Source organism: Ambystoma mexicanum, chromosome 7p, assembly GCF_040938575.1.
Source record: "Ambystoma mexicanum isolate Mex_15411 chromosome 7p, UKY_AmexF1_1, whole genome shotgun sequence".
NCBI classification, from domain to species: domain Eukaryota; kingdom Metazoa; phylum Chordata; class Amphibia; order Caudata; family Ambystomatidae; genus Ambystoma; species Ambystoma mexicanum.
The window spans coordinates 819,442,148-819,459,514 of record NC_090939.1 but is presented as its reverse complement, the minus strand read 5'-3'; the positions used below and the strand labels follow the sequence as shown (position 1 = coordinate 819,459,514).

General features: G+C 47.3%; 1 protein-coding gene across 7 annotated transcripts in view; it reads left to right on the top strand.

Annotated features, from left to right (window-relative positions):
* Positions 1-17,367, top strand: part of LOC138525572 (uncharacterized) — a 1,145,196-nt gene that overhangs the window by 194,044 nt on the left and 933,785 nt on the right. For all 7 annotated transcript variants that reach the window (XM_069635615.1, XM_069635611.1, XM_069635616.1 and 4 more), the window contains exon 3: positions 16,079-16,189. In XM_069635615.1, the coding sequence (XP_069491716.1) occupies positions 16,079-16,189 (111 nt within the window). The remainder of the gene's footprint in view (positions 1-16,078; positions 16,190-17,367) is intronic.

Below are 17,367 nucleotides of genomic sequence, written 5' to 3'. Positions count from 1 at the left end.
CAATTGAGCATACGCACAGGGATCTCAGTGTGCAATGGGAATTTTAAGACAGACACTTATCTACTGTGATGTGCAATGGATACAATTGTCTTTGGAAGGACGCTACCTTTCTACACATGCACATTAGGCTTAGATCAGGAAAGAAATGCTGAGCAAGTGCGCATGTGTTTCTTAACTAAATACCTAAACTAATAACTTTTAATTGAATAAAGCCTTTTCTCTGAAATAGTGTCTCCTACTCCAACTCAAATCCAGTCACAAATCAGAGGGCTGCACTCCCATCACAAATTCCGGTTGTCTTGCCCCACGTGGATGTAGATTTTCATAAGGACTTTTTCACAGATCTTCCTGAATAGGCCCAAAAACCGGAGCCTCTCCTACACATGAACTTCCTTCTTGAGGATGAAAAATGAAAGGCCGTTGGAAAGGTCAGTTCAGGTTCCAAGTTCAATTGTCCTCCTATTAACTACCCTGTTCATCCTGGCCAATAAGCTTCTCCTTCATTAGCAGCCATGATGGCTTGGGGAATTCTCTGCCTGTTGATAAATAGTCAAGGACCAAACAAATGTGAAATTACCAACCCCTAGATTCCTCAAAACCCAATATTACACCAATACCCAATATTCTGCCAAATGACCCAGCCCAGAACCTGACAACCCCCACCAACTCAACTGCAGCTCGCTATACCCCACTGTGCCCCAGCCCTCTCTATCCCACCCACTCTACCCCCACCCTCTCTACCCCCACTAATTCTTCCTCCACTCTCTCTTTACACCCATCCACCCACCCTACCCCTACTCCCCCTACACCCACCCACCCTACCCCCACTGTCTGTATCCCCAATCACCCACCCTACCCTACCCCCACCAACGGTACCCCTACTCTTGCTACAAGCACCCACCCACCCTCCCCCACTTTCTCTACCCCCTCTAATCCCACTCTCTTTAACCCACCTACCCTACCCACACTCTCTCTACCCCCACCCTCTATACCCACACTAACCCACCCTACCTCCACTCTGTCTACCCCCTCACCCACCCAACCTCCACTCTCTCAACTCCCCACCGACCCTGCCTCCACTATCTCTACCTGGACCCACCCACTCTACCTCCACTTTCTCTATTCCCACCAACCCACCCTACCACCACTCTCTCTACCACACCTCCACTCTCTCCACCCCCACCCACCCTACCCCACTCTCTCTACTGCCACACATCCAACCACCCTACCTCCACTCTTTCTGACCCCATCCACCCACCCTGCTGGTTGGTATTTGTTTGGGACATTTTGGGCTACTTCAGACATGTCCTCCTGATGCTGCTTTGTTCATTTTTTATTTATGTACACATATATTTATACAGTCAACAAATATTATCAACTTTTAATACTGTAGTACAACATTTCCAGCTCAAGTCTTTAAATGTCATAGATCACCACTAAAAAAACTTGATATTTTATTACATCTCATCATAAAGCTGTTCTTCCAAAGACACTTCAGGTTAAAAGCTGAAAAATATAAAAAATCCTTAGCCAGAATGTTGTGACATAGATGATGCATGGCTCATGGGGTCCAAACAGAAAAATGTTTCACCAAGTCACTGCACTGATGGTGACATCAATCCTGGCTGCTCTCAGTGCCTCAACACACATCATTGTTAAAGAATGACACTCGTCAGAAGATGGTATACTGTTTCCAATTGTGATTCTCCACACAAGCAACTGAATCATTCCGACCTTGGTATAAATGACCAGGCTCTGACAACTACAAGTGTTTTTACACAGGTGGATTTCAACTTCAAATAGTTCCGTACCAAGCTGTTACCTATTGAATTGCAAATATTTAAAGGGCTTTCCACGTGTACCATGATGTAGGTGATGAACCTACCAGCATTGGCTTGAGTAGCTAGATTGACAATCAATTGCTCCTTACTCCTTGCCCTCAGCATTCTTGCGTGTCATTTGTCTGCTACCCGCTTAATCTGGCCTAGAACACTTGTCTGCATAAATTGAGTCTTACAAGGGATAGCTGCTGACAACTATCCCAATAACAGAGAATCCAACGCATGGACCAGTTTCCAAAAGAAGATCAAGCACCATAACACCACTCTTTCGTATAATGGTAAAATGTCACATTCCAAGTAACACATTTCAATTGAAGTCTCTTCAACGCTACTGCTTCTATTTTAGTTATCACCCTTAGTTTGCCCAACGCCCAGGTTTCAGAGGCATACAAAATAGTGGGCAAACCTTTAGTGCAGTAAAGCTGAGTCAAAATAACAACTAAGTAACCCCAACCCTTGTGTTAGAAGGAACTGACAACACCAGGGAGCTGTGCGGTCTTTACCTTCACGCAATCCAGGTGCGTTTTTACCTAGATATTTGTAACAAGAGACTTCTTCAACTGGTTCCCTACCCAGCTGCCAGTTCAGTCTAGGAGCCTTTCTGGAACATTTATTAAACACTAGTATCCTAGTCTTATAGGTGTTTACCCTAAAAAAATTAGACTTCGAATACGTTTGCAGATAACTAAGGCTTCATTGACTGGCCTTTTCCGGATGACCCATGCCTGATGGATGGTAGTAACTAAGACAAGGCCATTGATCACAGTACTGCATCCTTTTCTGTAGCCGATCTGGTTGGGGGGATGATGTTTTTCTCCTCCACCCATATGCATAGTTCCTCTAATAAAACCTGGGCAAAGGTTTTAGCTGGTGCATCTAACATCGCCAGTAGGCGATAATTACACCATTTGCGTGGGAGCCTGCAAAGACTGGAGGGGAGTAGCTGTACTCCTACTCTCTATATGGCATAGTAGAAGCACAGATCACCCCATCAAAGGTTGATTGTGGTAGCAATGGACAAGCAACTAAGGCTTAAGATCTCAGGAGGTGATGCAGGCTGGTTCTTAAGTACAGTGTAGTCCACAAGCCCCCACAATGGAATGTCCACACACTTTGTTATGTGCTAACACCTTTCTTTATATAAAAATAAGATATATACATAATTTAATAACACATTTTGTATTCTGGCAATTCTAAAATGGCAAATATATACAATGTCTATGTGGTAGCACATTTAGCTATTGAATCCTTTAAAATTCATCAACTGCTGACAGTTATAAGGGCATACAAATCATACAGCAATATGGATCAGCATAAATCATAGGAAGGAAGGCAAGTTAGGTTAAGCAATGGCAGAATGCTATCCCGCTCTACCGAGAGACAGTTCTGAGTGAGGATACCCCCACCTGGGCAACCTGTAATGAAGAGTATTAACAAGCCCCGTCCATTAATGTTTAAGGAGTTAGAAGAGTTTCTTTGCGGATCTCTTGTAAGTGGACTCCCTTTAAAGCAGGAGCCACAGGGCATCGAAATTCCTCGAAGAAACGTGAACACTTGCATCGAGACTGCAGCTTCGACCTTTGCGGTGCTCTTCAATAATCGATCGTGGAAGTCCTCTGAAGATGAGGTGTGCGGTCCACTTCGATGCAAACAGTTTGGTGCCGCAAAGAAGACTCAGTGATGAACGTAGTCCCAGCAGCAGGCGTCGGGATATTTTATTTATTTATTTATTTATTTATTTAAATTTGTATAGCGCGCAAGCAGCCCAGGGGCATTGAGGCGCTGTTACTTGCATGAGCTTAGTTACAGGCATGGTATCAGTAAGAGGCATATTACAGATAGGAACAAGCAAGGTTATCATTACAGCTTATGCGGTTGGTCAATACAACTTAAGCAGTGGGTCCTATGGTTGGTATTATGCTGCTGCGAGGGACCTTATGAGAAGAGGGTGGTTTTCAGTGCTTTGCGGAAGGCTAGGAGGGAGGGCTCACTGCGGATGGTGGGAGGTAGGGCATTCCAGTGAGTGGGTGCGAGATAGGGGAAGCTGGATCCACCTGCTCTGGATCTTTTTACTAATGGCACAGAGAGCATGTTGGTGTAGGGTGATCTTGTTGGTCTTGTAGAGGCGGCGGAGTGGATTCTTTGTGAGAGGTAATCGGGGGCAGTGAGATGGATGCATTTGTGTGTCAGTGTGAGCGCTTTGAAAATTATTCTCTCCTTTATTGGGAGCCAGTGGGCTAGTTTTCTGGCTTCCGAGATGTGGTCCCTTTTGGCAATACCTTGGGCTGCTCGGAGAGCACTATTCTGGATGACTTGTAGCCTCTCCAAGTTTCTTTTTGAGGTTCCTAGGAAGAGTATGTTGCAGTAGTCTAGCCTGGAGCCGGTGATGGCTCTGGCTATGTTTGTGCAGTTCTCTTTGGAGAGGAAAGGCCTGACTGCGTTGATCAGTTTAGCATGATATGCGGCTGAGGAGGCAATGGCGTTGACTTGTCTGTCCATGGAGAGGTTAGAGTCTAGATAGACTCCAAAAGTTTTGACTGAGTCTGAAACAGGTATTTTGATGGTTTCGATGGTGAAGTGACTGAATTGGGAGTCAAGTTTTTTTAGCGTTTCGGGGGAACCTACCAGTAGGAGTTCTGTCTTGTCAGAGTTGAGGCATAGGGATAGCTTCCATCATTGGGACTCGACCACCGGCTGGACTTCGGATCTTCACTCTGTCACCGTCTTTGCTGGCTCCGGGTGGTGGGAAACACACCGGCGGACTTCCCTCAGTCGTTGACAACCATAACTTTATCCGGCGGGACAAAACGGTTGACGGTGATGGCAGGGGAGCCTTTTGTTTAAATGTTCATAGGCAAAGGTGGAGCCTTGCAGCTCTGGTCGTCGAGCAGCACAGCATCAAGCTGTCCCCACTTCTGGGCAACACTACTCGGCTGGCTTACAGCGGTTACGGAAATCCTCCGAACCCTGGTCAATGGCAATGGACTTCGATAGCCTTGATGTCCTGGCGCTTCACTTCAAGATTCTCAGTGGACCCCTTCTCTGGCTGACAGCCATTCAGGACTGGCTTCCAGGGTACCTCAATGAAGATCAGCTTCTGCACAATGTTCCCTCGTTGCACGGGTAGAGGTCGCCTAGACAGAGCCTCTCTTGGATAAGTCCTTCGGCAGACTCAACAGCTTTTAGATTTGGTCAAAGGAAAGCAGGAGCAATTCTTCTTCTTCCAGCTGGGCTTTAAAGAGAAGCAGCTTCAAGTTTCAACTTCAGCTTCTGAACAAATTGGGAAGTGAGAGGTACCCAGATATACACATCTGTCCCTCATTCACTCTGCTGAGCCAAGCTCAGTCAGCTAATCAGACAGAAGGGCATTCATGGAGGCAGGCAGCCAATCAGGCTCACAGGCATTCAGGCTATTCACTTCAACCCAGACACCCATAAGAAGGAATGTGGATTGGGGCAAGCACCCAGCCTTTCAGCACACCACACTGCATTAATGTCAGTTTCAGGCAGGGCTGTCTCATTCATTGTGTCACCCACACAGAAGCTAGCCACCTATACAATAGAATGCATATTGGTCACACACTCTATTCACACAGGTCCCACCCCAAGGGTGTACCCACAACATACAGTCACTAGGAAGGCTCCAGCCACTCTGGTTTGGACTTACCCACAATACCATTTATTGTTCTTCCACCCAACAGCCAGTCAGGTGAAGGGACAGAGTCAGGGCTTTCCAGGACGTCTCCCATAAGGAATCCACTGATTCCTATGGCAGCACCTGGGTATCCCACAATGGAGGATACTCGGAGCACCTGTCAAGTTCAGCATGGAGTTGCCACCAGCCCATACCCTGCTCTGTGGGCCAAAAACATGCACTAGGAGTACAGGGTTGTACCCCCATCCATGGGTGCCATAAGGATATCCCAAGAGCCTATATTCACCACAACCGAAAAGAGGAAGAGCTGCACTGCCAGGAGTACCCAACTGGACTTCTGTGGAGAAAACAACACAGAACACACATGGAGTACAGGCCAAGGACATGGAGTCCCTGTTCCTCCAATGCATGTCCAGCATCACAAAGCCCTTCTTGAAAACAGGGACCAATATACTATCATACCAGGTGGAAGGCAGAGTCTGAATCTTTCTGATGTTACCAAACAGCTGGTGCAATGCTCCTGCCCAAAGAAGAGAGTCAGTTTTAATTAGCAAAGTAGACATGCCATCCGAGCCAGGGGCACAGGAGGTTTTACTTTTACTTATAATTTTGACGATCACTTCTTTGTCTTTTGTATACCTCCAATCTTCAACAATTGTGTCTGCCAATGGCTTTTCGGACCAACACCCTCCCAGAGATCTATGATATAAGTTACCCAGGCATGCTCAGAGACACCATTAATTTCCTTGACAGCTCTTTCAGTCCCATTAACGATATTCCAAAACTTATGAGAGTCATTTGCCAATGTGGAGTGAACGAGCTCTCGCCATGTACCACATTGTACCATGTACTTATGCTTTTTAAGCCATTTGGTGCATCTAGCCTTGATGGTTTTAACTCTCAGGGCGTAGTCCAGGGGTTTGACAGCACAGTATGACAAAACTTGTAGTTCTTTGCGAGTTTCATTTTTTTTGTCAGTAATCGGTTTATCATACGCATGGCGATGAATCTTCCAAAGTCCTACAGCCACCCTTCTAGGGCCTTTAGACCTAGGTAGAATACTGAGCTCAATCGACTGCAGACTTTTCTCATACTGGCTCATGATGGAACCACATACCTCAACATTATTAGATTCCTCGACTGAGCGGGCAGATGTAATGAAATCTGCAAGTACCACTCATGCTGTAGTTGATGCTACCTGCATTTTAGTCGGGTTACAAGTGATCCGATTTAAAGTTGGATTCAATTGGAGAGTCCCTTTGTCAGGGTGTCCCAGTGCCTGTCCCCCGATGGTAAGACTGAGAATAATAGGATCATGGTCACTTTCTGGTCTGTGGAAAACACACAGATCCATTATCAAAGAGTCAGCACGTGCTTAAAAAACATAATCAATGATGCTAGCACTCTTCAATGAACTGCTGTGGGCTATCACTTGGACTGGCTCCATTTCCATGGAAAACCCCAGAGAATAAAGAAAACTGGTCTAACTAGTGTCACTTGATCAGGCCTGTATATTTTTTGCCCCAACTCACTACCATCAACCACCCACCCCACCACCACTCTCAAATCCCACCCACACACCTAACACTACCCATCCTACCCCCTCCCTCTCTACCCCCACCAACCCAATCCCCACATTTTCTACCCACCCAATCCCAACTACCGCTACCCCACCAAAACACCCTAACCTGTCAACCACCACCCACCCAACCCCCACCTTCTCTACAACCCTACCCACCCACCCTACCACCACAATCTCTACAAACAGTCTCTCTACCAAACCCACCGAAAGTACCCCTTCTTTCTACCCTCACCCAGTAACCCTATCTCCACAGATATCTACCGACCCTACTTCTGCTGATTGCCCCCACACACACTACCTCAACTCTCTCTACCCCCACCAACACCATCCCCACTCTCTCTACCCCACCGACTCCACGCCTATTCTCTACACCCATATACCCACCGCCGACTCTCTCTACCCCCACCCTACTCACATTCCCTCTACCCCACACACCTGCTCAACTTCCACTCCCTCTACCACACCCTATTCCCATTCTCTGCCAACCCACTCTACCCCCACTCTCTTAACCCCCACCCACACAATCTCCACCCTCTACCCCACTCACCTACTACCACCACTTTCTCTACCCCCAACCAACCTAGACTCTCTCTACCTCTGACCCACCCTACATAGACTCTATCTACCCCCACAAACCCACCCTACCTAGACACTCTCTACCCCCACCCACCCTACCACCAATTTCTCTACCCCACCCTACCTCCATTTTCTACCCCTAAGCACCCACCCACCCTACCTACACTCTCTCTACCCCACTTACCCACCCTACCTCCACTTTTTGTACCCCCCACCCAACAAATCGCCACTCTCTCAACCACCCACCCTACCTCCTCTCTCTCTACCCCCACCCACCCTACCTCCACTACCACTACACTGACCCACCCTACCTCTACTCTTTCTACCATATCTCCATTCTGTCTAGCCCACACACACCCGACCTCTGCTCTATCTTCGCCCCACCCACCCTACCATCACTCTCTCAACCTCCCACCCACCCGAGAGACTTGTCCTTGGCCTCAAGCACTGGGATCGTATCTCTCTAGCTCCGAAATCTCTCCATTAGCTCCCAGTGGATGCAAGGATTAAATTCAAAACTCTCTGAATTTTCCACAAGGCCTTCTGGGGCCTGGGTCCAAAATACCTTCAGCTATCCCTCCACAAAAACCTCCCCTCTTGAGCTCTTCGCTCCTCTACCTCTAACTCCCTCAGGGTCAGTCGTTTTTCAAAGAAACGAGCTGGGGGTTGATCTCTTCTCTTCGGCTGGAGCCTCCATCTGGAACAGCCTCCCTGCCACTCTGAAACCTGTGGCGAACCATCTCCGGTTCCGGAAGCACCTCAAGACCTTCCTCTTTGCTTCTGCCTTGGCCCCCCCTCGACCCTGCTGATCTGTTCTCTCTCAGCACCGTGCACCTGTCCTACCCTCTGTCTTGCAGGCCCAGGTACCTGCTCACCCTGCAACCCTCCTGCACTACCTCTGGGCCACCCCTTGCACTAGGGTCTGTATCTGTACCCATACAGACCCCCCCTTTTCTTCCCGCACTTCTCAGACATACCCTGTCTGCTGCCTTACACCCATCACTTGCCACTTACTGGCTGCACTACCACTGTGTGTTGCCTTTATTATTTATTTATTATTTTTCTGTTTCTTCTTTGCTCCGCACTTTCTACTTCTCCCCCTCTTCCATGCACTTTTCCCCTCTCCCTCTCCCATGCACTTCCGTGTTCTCAATGTCACTGGGCCTAGTAAGAGCATTGTTTTGTTCTTCCCTGTTTCCCCTCCCTTGCCTTGTCGCATTCTGAAACACTTGTGTATGAACGCGATAGAAATAAAATATCAATGTCACCCTACCTCCACTCTCTCTACCCCCACCCACCCGACCTATACTCTCTCAACCCAGACCCACCCACCCTACTTCCACTATTTCTATGCCCATCCACCCACCCTACTTCCACTCTCCCTACGCACACCCACCCACCCTACTTCCACTCTCCCTACGCCCACCCACCCTCCACTCTCCCTACGCCCACCCACCCATCCTACCCCACTCTCCCTACGCCCACCCATCCACCCTACCTCCACTTTCCCTACACCCACCCACCCACACTACCTCTGCTCTCCCTCCCTATACCCACATAACCACATACTCACCCTACCTCCGCTCTCTCTACACCGACCCACCCACCGTACCTCCACTCTCCCTATGATCACCCACCGAACCCATCTCCACTCTCTCTAATCACGCCCACCCACCCGACCTCCACTCTCTCTAAGCCCTCCCACCCACCCTACTTCCACTCTCCCTACGCACACCCACCCACCCTACTTCCACTCTCCCTACGCCCACCCACCCTCCACTCTCCCTATGCCCACCCACCCATCCTACCCCACTCTCCCTACGCCCACCCATCCACCCTACCTCCGCTTTCCCTACGCCCACCCACCCACACCACCTCTGCTTTCCCTATGCCCACATAACCACATACCTACCCTACCTTTGCTCTCTCTACGCCGACCCACCCACCGTACCTCCACTCTCTCTAAGCCCACCCACCCTACCTCCACTCTCTCTAAGCCCACCAACCAACCTTGCCTCCACTCTCTCTAAGCCCACCCACCTTACCTCCACTCTCTCTATGCCCACCCACCCTACCTCCGCTCCCTCTATTCACACCCACCCACCCTACCTCCACTCCCTCTATATGCACCCACCCACCCTACCTCCAATCTCTCTAGGCCCACCAATGCACCCTACCTCCACTCTCTCTACCATACCTATACTCTCCCTACCCCCTCCCATCCAACCTCCACTCTCTCAACCCCCACCCACCCACCACACTGGTTGGGTTTTGTTTGAGCAGTGTTGGGCTACTTAAGACAAGCCCTACTGATGCTGTTTTGTTCTTGTTTTGCCCCAACCCACTACCATTAACCACCCACCCCACCACCACTCTCAAATCCCACTGACACACCCACCACTACCCACCCTCCTGCCCTACCCCTACCTCTCAACCCCCACCCACCCAGCCCCCACCCTCTCTACCCCAAAGCACCACTCTCTCTACAAACACTCTCTCTAGCCGCACCCACCCACCGTACTCTCTTACTATCCCACCCATTAACCCTACCTCCACGACTCCCACCCGCCCTACCTCTACTCTCTCTACCCCCACCCACCCTATGTCTACTGACACCTATCCACCCTATCCCCACTCTCTCTACCCCGCCCACCCCACCTCCACTCTCTTCCCCCAACCACCCTACCATCACTCCCTACCACCACCCACCCAACCTACATCCACTCTCTCAACCCCCACTCACCCTACCTCCACTCTCTCAACCCCCTGACCCCCCAGCCACCACCCTATCCCCACTCTCGGAAAAGCCAAGTCTCCCTACCCCCCACATACACCCCATCCACACACCCTACCTCATTCTCTCTACCTCCACCCACCCACTCTAACCCCACTCTTTCTACAACCCACCCATCCAACCCCCACTCTCTACTCTCCCTTACCCTTCCTCTCACACTCTCACTTTATTTCTTTGCCTCTTAGTCTTTATTATCACTCATATTTCCTCATGCTCATCATCGATGGCACCCTCTCAATCGTTTCCTCCCTTGTTTTATTGTCATTCCTTCACACTCTCGTGCACACTTGCGCCCCTTATCGCATTCTCCTTTAAAACTTTGCACCCTCCTACTTGTACCCTGGTGTCTATAAATGCAAAATGTAAGGAATAGCAGTAAACGCCAAAACTATAATGCTTGTTTTTTTTAAGTGTGACAGCTGCAGGTTAAAGCTCAGCTGTCAAACTTGAATTTCCATCCCCCCAACAGGGATGGAAATGCTTTTTTTCTGGTGGAAAGGCTTATTTTTTTTTTAGACGGGCCCTTTGATCTCCCCTGACACTAAGGTATACAGGTTCCCAGCAACCATGGTTGCTGGGAGCCTGTATACTCTTGTGTCGGAAGCCTGTTGCTGACATAACGTATGCAAGTGGGCTTGACAGTGCCTCTTTGCGCCACTATCTAGCCCCTCCTCAAATCCTCAGGTCCCCTTTGACAGTAAGGTGACCTGAGCAAATGAAACGACCGCATTCTCTGCGCTCCTTTCATTTGCACTACTTTTTGTGAATCTGGTCTCAAATGTTTAACTGTTTCATTAACGATATCATCCTCATTCTCATTTTCTGCGGATTCTATCGGTTTTAAGACAAACATTTTGACTGTCAATATATTCCTGATTTGATGAACTATCCTGTGGCAACCAATTAGTAAAATCTTTTTCTATTGGTCAGAACTCACAGACACGTTGCCTTGGTCATGGCTTTTCCCTGGCCTTGCCCCTGTGTTGGTGCTGCTGGCTGGTGAGTGACTGCCTTGTTGTTCTCTTCTTTGTGCCAGGTGGCCGCTGCAGCTCTAATGGCCCTGCAACTCTGTGTCACTGATCACAGTCACGTGCCAGCACGTGATGAAGGCTCATTACGCAGTTTTCTACAACCCTGTGTATCGGTGTACCCCATGCTAGCTGCATATCACAAGAGGACGTGGAGGTGCCCAGTTGAAGAAGGCACTGCATGTGCCCGATGAGTGTCCCCACTGGCAAAGGTGCTGAAGCAACCAGAGCCATATGTGCCAAGCTCCAGCCTTAACCACGACATCTCTAAGGTTTCCCCTTTTCTTGTGTGAGCAGGTTATCCAATCTGTTTTTTTTCTGTGTATTCTGTTGTTCTGAATTTAATATGGCAAAATCAAAACTACAACTACCAACAAAGAATAAAAAGAAACATTACGGTTGTTGACGCATCTTCTATCATGCTCTGCGCTATATTCGAAGTCGTTGACTTGGCACGTGCTTGGTTTGACTATTTCAAAGTATCTTTGCAGAATAGGATGAGCTCTCCTAAAAAGACTTATACATATACCCACAAAATATGATAAGGGGACTCTAAGAAATGTATGCACATACCTGGTCTTGTTTCGGTGACAATCCTTATAAGGAGGAGTCTCCATATTGTTTCAAACCATCATGGCAATCCCCTATTTCCTTTTAATAGCCCAGTATCTATCATGGGTATAGATGAAGCATTCCAAAGAGCTTTTCAATATAAAATGATTCCATGATCTCCTGTTATCTCTTATTTGGATGTTTAGTGTGTCAGAATGGGACTTTTAGATTGGTACATAATCGTATTTAAAGTACCTTATAGTGATTATATAATTATCTCAGCGTTCCTCTTCCTTGTCCCAGTCCTTATATGTGAAGGCTCTTTACCTTCTCCACAGAGATTCGCAAATCAATTTCTTGATTTCCTTGAACCCTCCCCCTCTTATAAAGGCTATCCCTTACCATATCACTTCCTGTTGTGGTGTTTTCAACAGAGAGTATAGAAAAACAGCTGAGCTTGCTCTTCCGTCACAAGAATCCGCTGCCCCTCCTGCTGGACTGTGAGGGGCATGGAGAGGAGATCACGCACCCTCCGGGCTGGGTAGCATAGGAGCGCAGTGGTGTCAGGGGACCGAGGATGCTAGGATGTGGGTTTTGGTGGAGGTATCCTGATGCTTGTTGTGTGGTAACTATGGGCAAGTCTAAGGAGAAAACCAAGCACATAGTGCTGTCTTACTCTCCTCTTCTGATGCTGACTTCCTACTGCTAGAAAGAAACAGAGAACATAGCACCTGAAACATCTTATCAGAGAAACCCTCAGAGACGGTAGCTCCTCCAGAAGTCAGCCCAGAAAATGTTGGAAGGACCCTTCTTCATCCTCTTTATCCTCGTCATCTTTGAAATCGGAGGACCCCTCCAAGCAGAGGGGGAAACATCTGGATCACGGTGGTCATATCACATGTGGCTGCTTGCAAGAAATTCAAACAAGCAGATTTTACTGTAGAGAAGGATCGCGCTGTTCAGCAATTCAAGGAGGAAGCTATAAAGGGCCATCCATGTCACTAGTAAAACATGTCTAAAATAATGGGGGATTTGTGTTAATGAATCTTCTATCTTTTATAACACGCTTAATACCGGAGGCCAGTCTCTAAACAAGGGACCGGGATTCAAACTTGTGGTACTCTGTGTTGTCTTTCTTCCAAGACAAACACATTGCCCCAGATCTATCCTCCCGGTCCGGGAACCTGGTAAAATTGTGGTATCATGTTTTATGAAAAAGCTCTACCTTCTGGAACCAGATGGCAAGCTGGCGGTTACCAATAAAGTATACTCCCTTCTATCCAGCCTCGCAGGAAGGCCTTCAATGGCTCCTTAGGAATCAAGTTTTAATGACCCTATGGATCACAGAGCAGATGCTGTCCTACAAAATACTTTGCAAGTGCTCATCAGGCCATGAGATCATTCATATTCACTACTTGTACAGCAAAATGCCTGCTGGAGGATTTCCAGCATGTGTATGATTTGATGGAGGCAGGCGAAGTTTGCTCTGGTCTGATTGCACCCATGCAGTCATCTTGTCTAACTTGACTTTTGGTAGAGTTCTGGCATTAGCCATCTCCATGGGTTCCTCATCTCAGCCAGGAGACAAGACCAAATCAAATCACAGTTTTTAGCAGACAGCAGAACTTTCTTGTATTTCCTTCTTGCCTGAGGTATAGGGAAAGCGAGTTCCAGAGTTTTGCTCAACAGATGGGGGAAGGACCAGGCTAGGCTATTTGCCCGTTCGAAACTGGGGCAGTTGACCAGTGGCTGTTTAGAGGATCGAGAGATTCTGGCCAGCTCATAGGGGGATACCACGGTTTTCAGGTAAGCTGGAATTTGTCCATAAAGGCATCTGTGGACAAGGACCGCCACCTTGACATGTACACGGGCCAGGACTGGAAGCCAGTGTAGAGCGTGTCTTCTAGAGGAGACATGTCCCCTCCTTGATATCCCTTTGATGATATGTAATGCGTCATTCTGGTTTTGCATATATTTTTGTTCGCACCAATCATGCGGGCATTGCATTAATCGAGCCTTGATAGTATAATAGCCCGAACAATGGACACACAGTTAGCCTCAGAGATGAAGGGACGGGTGTTTTTTAACAAACAGAGGTATTAAGAACAGTTTTGTAAGACCTGATTGACATGGGCCTTGGCACTCAGGGATGAATGAAGTTAGGTACCTAATGTTTTTACCTTTCCTAATACTGGAATGCTACAGTCCTGGATGGAAAAGACTGGCAATCAGGCGTCAGTTTGGCCCTTGTTGAGGAGACTCAAAAATGAGTAGTTCTGTTTTTCCTCCATTTAAGCACATCCAGTTGCTGGTCATGCAGGATTTGATTGCACTGTAAATATGCCCGAGGGTAGCACCGTCAAGGTCGTAGTATCTGGTAATCTCCAAGGCTATCTGGGTGCTGTCAGCATAGTTGGTGAAAACGACCCCCATATACTCAAGTAGCAGAGGGGCCTGATATATAGGTTGAACAGAATGGGTAACATGCAGGCCCCCTTTGGTACGCCACAACCAATGGGTGTTAGAGTTGAGGAGGATCTCCCCAGTAAACTCTGCATACCCGGTGCCTCAAGGAGGAATGGACCCACTTGATAGTTTCCTGTGCGCAATGGCCAGTATCTCACCTTTTTTCCAACTGATTTTGTTGGCATCATTGTGGCATTTTAGCCAACAAGATTCTGCTTTCCTTTTTTCTTTTTTTTTGTTGGCTAAATTCTTAGGTACCCCATTTTTTGTGTCCAGGATTGTCCCTGACTGATTTGGTCCTGACTGGAGTCAATCTATCTAGCATGCAACCCAAGGTGGAGTTGTAAATGGTGGCGACGGTGTCAGGAGGATCAAGCTCAAGTGTGTTGGACATTATCTCCTTCATGCATGTCTACAGATCAGCCGTCTGTACTTTTTTAAAGTTGCGGCTAGTGACTTTTTTCAGAGGGTTTTTGACTTTCGTGTGAGGGCCTGGCAATTGAATTTGAAAATGTATCACAAAGTGGTCCAACCACAAACATGGTGTGGTGTTATTGATGGACAAGTTTCTGCCAACGACTCAATCCAGTATGTTACTCTTTGCAGTTGTGGAATCACTGTTGAAGACAGTCGATGTTGTTAACGGTTGATTCTAATGCAATGGCCTCCTTGTCGGTGGTGTTACACCGCCACCAATTTAGGTCACCTAGAAATAGAGTGGCCCTATTAGAACCACGTAAGTCTTTAAGTCACCTAGAAGCTGGATCATTTCTGTGTTAAGGTTGGGCATCTCGGAAGGGGGCGATAAACCAGAACATAATTCACACAACTATGGTGTGAAGGTGTACATATTACAAGATAAAGAGTTTTCCGCATCATGCATAGCCTCCTGATCCGCTCTTTCAAACAAGTTCTAGGCTCTACCAGAGATATAAACATGCTCTTCCAGACAAAAAGATGCTGATATCCATCTTTTCATAAAATCTATGGGATAGCATTGTGGACTGCAATTCCACCGGCATCAATATTTGTGTGCATTTTCCTGGCATAATCCTTACTTTGTCCAAAAGGTTCTCAGAAGCATGTTTGCCTGAAGCCATCACACCTCCTCCCTTGCTTTGTTGTTCTTGATCTGAAAAGAAGCAAGACAGCTATCTGAGGAAAAAAAATGTATTGAATAGTGACAACAGTAAACCTATTTCAACACACTGTCCTATTGCCAACCCTCGTCTTAGCCACCTCAAAATCAATGACCATATCCTGCATGCTATCTGGCTAATAAAGAAAACTGAAGTGGGTGCCCAGTCATGTGCCAGAGGAAATGGTGCCTTGCCTGGTACCAAGTACGCACAGCGTTCCTTCTACCATCAAAAGAACAGTTTCTGACTCCAAAACTGGGCAGTGTCAGGAACCCACAGTTATATGAGGGAACCTAGCACCAACTGTACTGATTCACCATAAAAGTTACGTAAGCTTATTTTGTTAATTTGTAAATAAGGTGTAAATGAATAGGTAGTCAAAACGAATGCAAATTATGAAATGTTGAGAAAACTTTGAATTTAAACCTGTTTTTTATTACCGAAGGTTCCACAATTAAAGAAAAATAATGGCGTCATCACGCAACTGTCCGAGCCCAAGAAATGTACTGAAAGGGGCAGTGGTTCTTCATCTTTCCGAAAATTATGCAAGTGCAAGGTACAGTTCAGCCAGACCTTCCAAAAACAAGATGTGTGCAAATTAATTAAATAACATTCTGATTTTTCCCAGAGAAGAAATTACATTGTGCCTCATAAAGAATTCAGAGGCGTGGTACATTTTTGGTGGTCATTCAGTTACTGTCCTTTTTTGGTGGTAACAGAATTATCACCAGTTTTACTGCACCACCAAATTCTGTTTTTGGATTGACCATGGCGGAATTACTGCTCACTTTAAATTAACCAAAACCCCCATGGAGCCTATTGAGTCCCCACTATGTACATTTGTGGGGCCGATTGATGGTGACATTAAAAGACAAGCAGCCAAGAAATGATCCTTACAACATCATATGTATGTATGGGATTTATAAAGCGCAAACCAAGCTGGAATCAATGGAATGTTGTACAATTGAGACACACCCATTAGGGTGCAAGGATAGTGGAGGAACTGGGATGGGTAGGTGAGCAGAGACATGGGGTGGAGGGACTCTAGAGGTGGAGAAACAGTTGAGAGGAGCCCTCTGTGATTGATGTGATATTCCTTATTCAGGTCCTTCCTGTAGTGTAGGAGGAGGCAGCCGTGTACCACTCCAGGACTGTTCCATCGAAGCCCATGCTCGAGGCAAGGATGTTGAGGATGGCTTCAGAGTCAATGGTATTGAAGGCAGCAGAGTGGTCAAGAAGGATGAGTAAGCAAGTGCGCCCTTTGTCAAGGAAGTGTAGAGCATCATCAGTAACTTGGATGGTGATGGTCTCTGTGCTGCATCGTAGTCAGAAACCAGATTAGGTACAGTATGAGAGTGTACTTGTTAATGGCACTGCATTTGTCAGTCGATTGTGGTATTAGAGGATCTGGCAGCGGGTTGATGCAGTGCTTCAAAGAGGGTTTTCAGGGTGGTGAGGTCTTCTTTTGGGGACATTTTCTTCAGAAGAATTTTTTTCTGCAGAGGACTTGCTTGCTGCCATTGAGTATCTGTGTGTACCAAGGTGTGGTGGCTTATGTTTGATAGAGTTGAGGCTTTGGTGGTGCATGGGTGTTGTTGGTCTCAGTTATTATTTGTATTTTTGATAGATGTTGTTGTAATGGGGTCTGTGATTTCATTGAGAAAGGTCTTTATGATTTGGCATGGTCTGTAGGTCAAGTGGAAGGTAGCTGTCTGAGTGCGGGAGAGTGAGAAG